Here is a 10,752-nt window from a genome sequence, read left to right on the forward strand (position 1 = left end):
AAGCAGGACGTAGGGTTTTACCTCCATCAAGAGGGCCCGAACCTGGGTAAAACATCGTGTCCCTTGTCTCCTGTTACCATCCGCCTAGACGCACAGTTCGGGACCCCCTACCCGAGATCCGCCGGTTTTGACACCGACAGCTATAGTTCGGCCATCCGGACACCCCTAATCCAGGACTCCCTCAGCGGGTGCTAAGAAACTAGGGCTTATTGTTTGTCGTGAGTAATTGTCATGCCGTATATTTCGAGTCACTTGTAAAACTCTATTATCCTCTTATTTAATAAATTAGGCAAAGGCAAATCTTTTGCCTCCATTCGAAAAAGAAGACGGACGTTAGATAAAAGAGAACACACATTTGTTGGGAAAGCATCACTACCATTTGGCGTACAACCCTTGTCAAATCGGTCATCACCTCTTAGGTAGTGTACTCCATCACACCCCTCATCGTGCCGCAGGGCTCTCTCCAAAGCATTAACAAGATTGAGAGAGCATTCCTTTGGTCTGGTTCGGACAAGACAACCGATGCAAAATGCAAAGTCAACTAGGAGATTGTGTGTCGCCTAAGGATTACAAAGGCCTTGGGGTTCTCAACACCAATAAATTTGCCCTGGCTTTGTGGTTGTGATGAATGTGGTACAAGTGGAAGGCACCGAACAATCTTTGGGTCGGGTTGGGAAACCTTTGCACCGACGAAGACCTTGATTTCTTCTATGCCTCCACCACAATCATCATCGGTAATGGGGCAAAAACGCCCTTCTGGGATTCTTCGTGGCTACTTTGCGAGAAACCCAAGGATACTACACCGCTAATTCAGGAAGCCTCAAGGAGAAATAATTGGAAAGCGCGGGCGTCGTTTAATGGGAATGCATGGATGATAAAGATCAACCGAGACACCGTCATCTCCGGTGACCACATCCAAGAGCTCTTCACCCTTTGGATGTTAGTTCATGACTTCCATCTTGACGTGAATGCCAAAGATGACATTGTCGGGAAACACTCCGACGATGGGATTTACTCGGCAGCAACCGCATACAAGCAACAATTCCTTGGTTTGACGCTATCCCCCATAGATACCATGGTTTGGAAAGCTTGGGCCCCTCCAATGGTCAAATTATTCGCCTGGTTGGCTTTGCAAGACCGGATTTGGACCGCCGATCTTTTGGAATGACGTGGTTGGCCAAATTGTGGACTTTGCCCAGTTTGCAAGCGGGAGCAAGAAATGGGCATTCACCTTTTCGCCAAGTGCCGCTTCACTATTAGGCTTTGGCGACCGGTCATTGAAAAGTTTGGGCTTGCGCACATGGACACTTTCCATTGGCACCTTGACGAATAAGTGTTCGGATGGTGGGATAAGAGAACCGGCATGTGAAACCCCTATAGGAGGGTTGTGGTCTTCCTCACCATGATCGTCTCTTGGACAATATGGAATGAGAGAAACGCACGGGTGTCCCGACACAAGAGTGCGCCGCCGCCAATCCTCCTCAAAGGCGTCATTAATGAGGCGAATATATGGCTGACGGCGGGTGCTAAGAAACTAGGGCTTATTGTTTGTCGCGAGTAATTGTCATGGCATATATTTCGAGTCACTCGTAAAACTCTATTCTCCTCTTATTTAATAAATGAGGCAAAGGCAAATCTTTTGCCTCCATTCGAGAAAGAAGATGGACATTAGATAAAAGAGAACACACATTTGTAAATTATTTAGCAGACCGGTATCTTGAACATCTTGGTTCATATAAACTTGAGAGTACTAAAAGGAAGTCATATTGGATTGTATCAATGCCGAATTAGGTCTTTTGAACCACCCGTACAAAACACACGCTTGGCATGACTTGTAATAAGAAGCAAGAACTGCGCGAGCGAATATATGGAAGTGTTGAGATAGTATGATTTAGAATTCCAATATAACATATGGTTTGTGTCTGGGCGCGCGTGTATGAAGTATTCAACCCATGAACAAAAACAGAAAATATGTTGCAAGATCAAAGTACAGTGTAGTGTGTCAATGAAAAAAACGTATTTCTGGCGAATGGGCTTGGTGGCGACCCATCAACTCCGGAGGCCCACACACGAAGCCAGGGCAGGCCGACACCCACGCCCGAAGCCCACGACCGCCGTCCCAACAACCCACCTCCAAAATGACCAAACCACCCCCAGCCCCAGCACCCCCCCACCCCACGGACACCCGTAATTTCCCCTCTCCCCCAGCCCCATTTCCGCCATTTCCCCTCCGCCCGCGGTCTGAAAAGTGAAAACGGAGGCCAGCACACTCCGCTACCACATCACACTCCCACAGCTCCAGCAACACAGCACACAGCGGCTTCTTCTCCGTTGGCGGCGGCGGCTAGGGTTTTACCACCTCCGACCCTCCAAAACCCTAATCTTTCCATCCAATCCGTCGCCCATGCCGGCGGCCTCCTGCTAGATTCGAATCGCGCCGGAGTTGTAGCTTGTTTGAGTGCTTGGTTGGTGCTGTGCGCCGGAGATGACGTCCAACCAGTTCGATCTCCTCGGCGACGTCGACAACGACGACCCCTCGCAGCTCCTCGCCGCCGCCGCCGCCAAGAAGGCCGCCGAGCCCAAGCCCGCGGCCCCGGCGCCGGCCGCCGGCAAGCCCGGCTCCAAGCCGCCCGCCAAGACCCCGCCGCCCGGTGAGTGACCTTCTCGGTTCGCTCTCTCTCCGATTCGATTGCTGGATGGGGTTTTCGATCCCAGCTTCCATTTCTGTTGCTCATGGTGTGATTCGATTGCTCGATTTGTGGCTGCAGCGGAGGACAGGGGCAACAGGGACGGGGCGGGGCGCGGGAGGGGCGGCCGCGGGGGCGGGCCCAGGACCGGCCCGAGGCGCGACTACGGCGACGCGGACGGCAACGGCTTTGAGGGCGGCTACGGCGGCGGTGGCGGCGGCGGCTATCCGGCGCCTCGCCTGGAGGACGGCGATGGGAAGCAGGCGGAGAGGGGGCGCGGGCCGCGCCAGCCCTACCGCGGAGGGGGCGGCCGCCGCGGGGGCTACTCCGACGGGCAGAACACGGACGAGTTCGGGCGCCCGCACCGCTCCTACGAGCGCCGCAGCGGCACCGGCCGGGGCTTCGGGATGAAGCGCGACGGCGCTGGCCGCGGCAACTGGGGGACTGCCACCGATGAAGGGTTCCCACAGTTAAGATTGATCCAATTTATCTCTGGTTTCATGGCATGATGCTGATACTTTTTGCTGTTGTGCTGTGTGGAGCTTGACGCCTCTTGTGTGGTTGGTTGTGATCAGGGAAAATGTGGAGGCTGTCAACACTGAGGAGACCCCTGCTGTGGCAGAGGATGAGAAGAAGCCTGAGGATGCGCCGCAGCCCGACGCTGAGAAGGTCAAGGAGGGTGCAGACAATGAAGAGGAACAGAAGGAAGCTGAGGAAGATAAGGTATATTTTTCTGGAGTTTTCCATCATCTGATTGATCATTGATTTGCATTGTGTCGTCGTAGTTGTACAGCGTGTGCATTTTGTATTGGTGACAAGGGTGATGGTAGCATTTCTTGCTGGATAAGATAATCCAGATACTCTCTCGGATCCGAATTAAATGGCGCGGTCTCTATATAATGTCCGTTTTACATTGTGTAGAGGTCGCGTCAATTAATTCGGACCGGAGGGAGTATCATGTTTTACATATGCTATTCTAGGGCTGTATTAATTCGGATCGGAGGGAGTATCATGTTTTACATATGCTATTCTAGGGACGTAACGTAATTCAGTTACTCAACCAGTCTAGATGTTTGTTGTACACCTGCTCGCGTAATAGCTACTTCTGTCACAGTGCAAAAATGGTTTGAATTAAGCTCTTTGGAAGCTGGACTTTTTCCTCATCTTCCAGGCTAGTCTTATTGTCAACTTTTGTAGTTATCTTCTCATTCGTGCCCATTGCTACATACTTCTGTCAGAATGTATTACGTTGTTTTTTGTCGCAATTGATCACATACATTTTAGTCTAGTCTTACAGCTGTGCCAAGCACTAACTGACCTCAGTGAGCCATTTGATTTGCTGTTGGTATCTAAATAAGTGGTAGATGAAATGCATATATACATGTACTGAAATATCAGTTTCTTTAATCGTCATTCACTTTGAAGGCTTACCTGTAATTTGGTTGGGAGTAATGAAATATGGTTGATCCAGTGAGACTGACATTCTCAGAAATGGGTTGCCAGCGCTCAATTTCACCTAGGCAATAGTTGGTTCATATAACAGCATCCTCTCTTTGATGTGATGTACTTTTGTTTAATTTTACTTTGGCAATAGCTTTTCCTAGAATTTCTGACATCCTGTTATTTAATTGAGATGTTGAGTGCAATTTTGTTCCTTGTTTGTGGTCCAGAATTCTTTGATATATTCCTGGGCTTGTTTCTATTATGATTGAAGGTGTGTTCAGTTACAGTGTCACTACGCCTTCACCATCTTCACCCTCCATTCTGGGGATGGCTTATCATGACATATTCAACTTCTCTTAAGCTGTCTGGTGCTTCTGTACGGTTGTCTGTACATGTTCTGCTTTTGCATTTGTTTTCTGTACATGATCCAGGCATCTCATTACAAGTTTGAATAGGTTACCTGTGGCATGCTTGTGCTCTTTCTGATGTCTGATGTTTGTTCTGTGGCATGCTACATCTGTCATTGAAATAACTTGTACTTTGACCATACAGGAGATGACCTTGGAGGAGTATGAGAAAGTGTTGGAGGAGAAGCGGAAAGCAATACTCGCACTGAAGGCTGAGGAGAGAAAGGTTGAAGTTGACAAGGAGCTGCAGTCCATGCAGCAACTGTCAGTGAAGAAGGATGCTGAGGAAGTATTTATCAAGCTGGTAAGTTTTACATCAGGCTGTCTTTCTTCTGCATGTGGTCATATCGATGCTAACTTTGAGCCACCACCCCTGGTGTAGGGCTCTGACAAGGAGAAGAAGAAAGAAAACACAGAAAGAGAGGAGCGTGCCAAGAAGGTATCCTGCACATTTCTGTCCTGTCCTGTTACTTTGGTCCGAGCAACTGGTGTATCTTCTACTAACTGTTATGCTGTGTTTCCTCTGATGCTGCCTGTCCCTGCCTGAAGTCCCTCAGCATCAACGAATTCCTGAAGCCGGCTGAAGGCGAGAGGTACAATGGCGGTCGGGGCCGTGGCCGTGGCTTCAGGGGACGCGGCGAGGCCCATGGCGGGTACAACGGTGGCGGCGGTGGCAGGCGACCAGCTGCTGCTCCAGCGATCGAAGACCAGTCCCAGTTTCCAACGCTAGGTGGGAAGTGAAGGGGTCCGTGTCCCGTGCCCTGATCCGACTAGCAGCGGCTCCTCGGTGGTTCGCTCCAGACTGTGTCCTTGTTGAATTGTCAGTACTCAGTAGCGTGTTGCCATTTCACCCGTCCGTCTTTTTATCTGTCGCCGTGTCTTTGTCGCCGTCTGTGTATCCCGTGTACACCGGAGGTGCACCCGCCCATCGTCACCCACCCGTGTCTTGTTTTAGCCGCAGCTTATTCGGTTCATTTCGATAGGACAATGTCATGTATGAGATGTTTTCCTGGTGCACTTACTGCTGTCATGTGTCTCCTGTGTGCTTGGTTCAGTGATTTTGCTCATCTCAGAATTAAGTCCATCTTCTTTCTTATGGGTTGTGTGTCCACTTTGCATATTTTCTGTGGAGAAATCTCTCTGAACTAAACTTGGAAAATATAGGCAAATCACAGCACAAAATTGGCCTCAGTTTCTCAGAAACAATAGAAACTATGAAACAACTGCATGTATATTATAACACTTGTCTCAGTTCATGCATATAAAGAAGAGCTAACCCATCCATGGCTCATCATAATGTAAAACACTATTACTATACTATCTACTCCACTGATATAAACAGAGTAGCAGCAAAAAATTACATCTCAAGTCAGCTACATGGTTGCCCAGATGCAGAGCAGCAGCACACATTTCATCATCTTTGGTGTTGGCTGCAGTCTGCAGCCGCTGAAGGGTACCAAAACCTGTTAGACAGGCCCTGGACATCAGCATCCCAGGCGCTCCTCAGGGTGGTCTCAAGGGCGCGGTTCACCCCGCCGACACGCTGATCGGACCGAACCGGGCTGCCCTGCTCCTGGTAGTGCAGCCGGTTGCTCAGCATGCGGTGGCTCATGCTCCCGGCGTCGCTGCTCGGCGCGGAGATGCACCCGCCGGACTCCACCACCATGTCGCCCTCCAGGATGCGCAGAACCTGACAAAACAGTTGGAACATTCAGGAAAAAGGGTAAGCAACTAAGCATAACACTGAAGATTGATCATACTGAGAGCTTCAGAGGGTGAAATGGTTGTGTGGGAATATCTGACTGACATGTGACATGCGCGGCCTCGAATGCGGGTCGCGCCTTATGCAGAGGTTCGCCGCGTGCAGCATGCAGTAGACCTCGTTCTCGCAGAAGCGGTCCTCAAGGCGCGGGTCGATGAGATCGTCCATCGCGTGTTCTTCCAGCAAAGGCCGGGCCTGTTGCATGAAGGGAACAGGATCAGAACTCAGAACATAGTTATACCAGCACTAGGGTTCTTCCCATGAAGGCTGGTCCTTGCTTTCAGTTCGTTTTGCTGATGGAGCATGAACAGGTACACAGACACTATCAGTTAACATTATTCCAAATATTGGTCAATGGTGTGAATTGCATTATTTTCTTTTAACAAGACATGTTTTCCTTGAAAAAGGATTTTTCAATTGGTGAAAATTATCACCAGTAACTACTATATATTCATAATGTATAGTTGGACCAGTATACCATTGCTGTGGATTTTTGTTATTGACCAGCGGAAAATAAATTCAGAAAGGGAATCATGATAGTAGGAATTATCTAATTATTCAGTGAACTCACCCATTCAGTCAGGAATTGCTGGCCCTTGGGTCTGTTAATATCGACAGCCTTGCGTCCAGTGACAAGTTCCACAAGAACAACCCCAAAAGAGTAGACGTCGGCCTTCTCGGTAATTTGCCCGCTCTGCGCATATTCAGGGGCCAGATAACTGCATAACGAGAAAGAGTCTCAGATTTTCTAATATCTCAAGTTAAACCTGGCCAAGCATGGAGGTAAAAAGTCTGTGTCTGATCACTTACCCAAATGTGCCAATGACTCTTGTGTCGACACCCATGTCTCCGTCAGGTTGCCATCTAGCCAGGCCGAAATCGCCAACCTATCATACCATCATGAAGAAACTTCAGCGGTTCAGCCTCATCATGTAAGGGCAGCCAATTCTTAATCTAACGACGCCAAGATAAGACAATTCTGTCACACTTAACGTTATAATAAATCCACAGTATGACCATATACTCAATTTCGGGGATAACAAAATCAGCAACAACAGTTACAGTGGACCAAAGAAAACCAGATACTTATTTAGCACATAGCTTAGCTCATGATCACTAGGTTCTGACATAACCAAAGATGTGGTAAGCTTTTATAGCATTGGAATGTTCACATGATTATGAGAAGTAAATTACGTTCACATGATTATGATAAGTAAGTTTCAATCCTGCCAATGGCCTTGTTTGCATTGTGCTAACAAATGTTGATGATCATTTCGTACCAGTGGCTCGAAATCATGCGTGACGAGTATGTTGTTGGGTCTCATGTCGCGGTGGATTATGCAGCCGACCCTGCACTCCTCATGGAGGTACCGCAGGCCCCTGGCGGCGCCGACCGCGATCTTCTGCCGGGCAGCCCACCCCAAGGTCTCCTTGTGACGGCCTAACAGAGAGCAGCAACCAACAAGTTCAGTTAGCAAGGTGCATTTTTCAACAGCTGACTTTGTCACACTGAGTTTCTGACTTTTGCATGATAAGATTACTAGCTTACCATAGAGATGAGTGTCGAGTGATCTGTTGCAGATGTACTCGTACACCAGCAACCTCCTCTTGCCCTCGACGCAGAACCCGATGAGCATGACGACGTTGCGGTGCTGCGCGCAGCTGAGCACCTCCACCTCCGAGCAGAACTCGACGTCGCCCTGCGAGCTGCTGGCGAGCCTGTGCTGCTTCACGGCGATGGCCTGGCCGTCAGGCAGCACCCCTCGGTGCACGGACCCGAACCCACCCTCGGCCAGGAAGTTGGCCCTGGAGAAGCCGCCCGTGGCGTGCTCCAGCTCGGCGTAGCTGAACCAGCGCGGCGGCTTCCCGAACACCGGCGTCTTGTGCTGGCACACCGAGCACAGCGGCGGCGGCCCCGGCGCGGGGGTCCGGGAGAGGGACACCACGTCCCTCACGTTGCCTCTGAAGTTGAGGTCGGACCTGCTCCTGACGGCGCTGATCTCGGTCAGTAGGTCCAGCTTGGCGATCTTCTCCAGCAGCGCGTCGGCCGTCGGGGTTCTTCGGCGGGTTGGTGTTGGCCTGGGGGATGCGCCGGGTCGCTGCAGGATGTCGGCCATCCATGGCTGGAGCGACGGTGATGCTGCCGCTGATGCTGCCTGAGGAGTTGGGGCTGAAGCTGATGCTGAAGCTTCACTCTCAGGGTCAGATAGTACATTGGTTGCTGCTTCTCTCTTCAGAGGGCTTGTATCTGTTTCTGAAGCACAAGCTGGAGTAGTAGTGGTGACAATGCCTGAGCTTGTGGCGGAGGATGCTCCGGTGGAGTCGTCGAACGCCTCCGTCTCCGGCGAGCTGCTGTCTGTTTCTGAAGCGAACAATGGAGATGTTGCAGGGTCTGTTGAGCTTGACACGGAGGTTGCATCGGCATTCCTGGTGTCTTGTTTCTTCGGAGAGCTACTGTCTGTTTCTGAAGCACACAATGGAGAATTGCCTGGGTTTGTTGAGTTTGACAGAGGAGATGTTTCCACATCCTCGGATTCTTCTTCTGTCTTCTTCTTCATCGGAGAGATGCATGCTTCTTCTGAAGCACACAATGGAGACATGCCCGGTTCTTCTGAAGAACTTGGCACGGAGGATGTTTCTTCCTTCTTCAGAGAGATGCAGATGCCGGCTTCAGAAGAAGCAGACAATGAAGAAGCGCCGGGGTCCGAGGTCGACGCGGAGGAGGACGCTCCGGCGTCCTCGGTGTTGCCAGACGGCCTTTCTGAGTCCGGGCAGCAGCTCGGCGGCGTCACGGCGGGTCCCCGGACCTCGCTCACATCATCTTGAACACTTGGCTCGGGCTGTGGCGCCGGAGTTGGTTCCGGGCGTGCCTCCTCCGTGGAACAGGCGAGGTTGAGCCGGAGCACCTTGGGCCGGGAGCGCCTGACGGCGACGATGTTGCACTGGAGCTCCTCCATGCAGCGCGTCTCCTCGACCTTGAGATCCCTGAAGTAAATGGCAACAAATACAACATCACACCACTGATTACTGAAGAAACTGAGCAGCTGCTGTGCCACATTATTACAGTACCTGTCGAGCACGACCCAGCTCGCCCGCGCCCGCTTCGCCTCGGCGGACACGGCGCCGGGGCCCGCGCCGGCGACGATCCTCACCCTCAGGTCCACCTGCACCAAGCGCAGCAACGGGAGGGCGGCACTTCATTTAGACAAATTTCAGTGGCGAAGTGACGAGCAGGAGAGCAGCGGCTAGCTGACCTTGGTGGGGTCGTAGAGGTCGCGGAGGGTGAGCGTCATCTGCGCGCAGAGGTCGGAGACGTCGGACCGCTGCGCCGGCGCCGCGGCGTGGGCGCTCGCGCAGCCCCCCGCGAAGAAGGGGAAGCTCCACGGCCTTCTACCTGAAGGACGGACAAAGGGGAAGAAAGAAAGAACACGCTCTGAGCATCCGTGACTAGGGGACGCCACCGCTCTCATCGGGGGAAGGGAAAGGGGGTCGGGTTAGGTGGGTACCGGAGGCTGCGGCGGTCGGCGGTGGCGGCATGAGGACGAGGATGAGCAGGGCGTCGCCGGGCCGCGCGACGTGCGCCAGCGCCCACGCGGCCGCCGCCCGGGGCACCTCCCGGGCCGCGGCCCGCGCCGCCACCACCACCGCCGCGCGCGTCGGCTCGCCGGCCGCCATCCCCGGTGCGCGGTCAGGCTTCGAGCTTCCGCCGGCTGGCTTCTCTTTTGGCAGCGCGCTGTTCGAATTTGGATTTTGGAAGTGGGGGAGGGGAACAGAGATGAGAAGACCTGTCAGTGAGTGACCTGTCTTTTTCACGTCGTTTGAAAAAAAGGGGGAGCCATTATTGCTAGCGCTACTCAGCTACTGGTACTGTCACATTCAGTGCAAGTGCCAGTAATGCTGCCGAGGGTACCATGATTATACCTGGCCATCCGTCGGGCCGGGCCGGGCCTACCCGAGCCCGACGTTGAAAACCTAGGACCGAGCCTGTCCCAGGCATCGGCCCAAGCCTGGCACGGGTTTTTCCTTAAACAACAAATATGGCGGGCCCAAGCCCGGCCCGTCACGGTCATCAGACTCAAACTCTAGGCCCAGGCCTGACCTGTGGGCAAGGTCAGGTAGGGCCGGATCGGGCTTTTTCAGGTCGGGTCGGGCAGGACTGCCCATGGCCAGGTATAACCAGACAAAGACCAAATGGCCAAAACCCAAAGTGAACATTACATGGTTCACAATACCACCTAAATAATATGCTACTTTGACGACTTTGTCTTGATCCATCCATGATTAATCCCTTTTCTTCAAACAAACAGAAAAAAAAATCTTTGGTTGGAATCTGAAATTGAAAAAAATTATACTCGAATTCGAAACATAGGATAATATAACACAAATGATAAATTCATGATCCAGCATAGTTTCTTTATCATTTGGTTAGCAGTCCATGATCCATCATAGTTTC

General features: G+C 51.8%; 2 protein-coding genes across 2 annotated transcripts; one reads left to right on the plus strand and one right to left on the minus strand.

The window, feature by feature from the left end:
- The first annotated feature begins 2,272 nt into the window (after positions 1-2,272).
- On the plus strand, positions 2,273-5,612 carry LOC119349804 (RGG repeats nuclear RNA binding protein A-like). The gene is made up of 6 exons (XM_037617890.1): positions 2,273-2,651; positions 2,769-3,156; positions 3,263-3,410; positions 4,683-4,841; positions 4,920-4,976; positions 5,087-5,612. Exons 1-6 carry the CDS (start codon positions 2,486-2,488, stop codon positions 5,276-5,278), a joined length of 1,110 nt encoding a protein of 369 aa, XP_037473787.1. The 5' UTR covers positions 2,273-2,485; the 3' UTR covers positions 5,279-5,612.
- A 157-nt stretch (positions 5,613-5,769) lies between these two features.
- LOC119351007 (inactive protein kinase SELMODRAFT_444075-like) lies at positions 5,770-9,974 on the minus strand. Its single transcript, XM_037618579.1, has 9 exons — positions 9,806-9,974; positions 9,554-9,693; positions 9,369-9,463; positions 7,849-9,284; positions 7,580-7,740; positions 7,110-7,186; positions 6,871-7,018; positions 6,345-6,494; positions 5,770-6,227 (listed from the first exon to the last, which is right to left on the minus strand). Exons 1-9 carry the CDS (start codon positions 9,972-9,974, stop codon positions 5,952-5,954), a joined length of 2,652 nt encoding a protein of 883 aa, XP_037474476.1. The 3' UTR covers positions 5,770-5,951.
- Between the last annotated feature and the right edge of the window lie 778 nt (positions 9,975-10,752).

The sequence above is a fragment of the Triticum dicoccoides genome, chromosome 1B (genome assembly GCF_002162155.2).
Source record: "Triticum dicoccoides isolate Atlit2015 ecotype Zavitan chromosome 1B, WEW_v2.0, whole genome shotgun sequence".
Classification (NCBI taxonomy): domain Eukaryota; kingdom Viridiplantae; phylum Streptophyta; class Magnoliopsida; order Poales; family Poaceae; genus Triticum; species Triticum dicoccoides.

Bases quoted from the DNA above. Each gene is read 5' to 3' on its own strand.
- LOC119349804 (XM_037617890.1), top strand. From the start codon at position 2,486: ATGACGTCCAACCAGTTCGATCTCCTCGGCGACGTCGACAACGACGAC. The intron at 3,411-4,682 runs GTATATTTTTCT...TTGACCATACAG, and splicing joins AGGAAGCTGAGGAAGATAAG to GAGATGACCTTGGAGGAGTA. The intron at 4,977-5,086 runs GTATCCTGCACA...CCCTGCCTGAAG, and splicing joins GAGAGGAGCGTGCCAAGAAG to TCCCTCAGCATCAACGAATT.
- LOC119351007 (XM_037618579.1), bottom strand. From the start codon at position 9,974: ATGGCGGCCGGCGAGCCGACGCGCGCGGCGGTGGTGGTGGCGGCGCGG. The intron at 7,741-7,848 runs GTAAGCTAGTAA...GCTCTCTGTTAG, and splicing joins ACTCGACACTCATCTCTATG to GCCGTCACAAGGAGACCTTG. The intron at 7,019-7,109 runs GTAAGTGATCAG...CTCGTTATGCAG, and splicing joins AGAGTCATTGGCACATTTGG to TTATCTGGCCCCTGAATATG.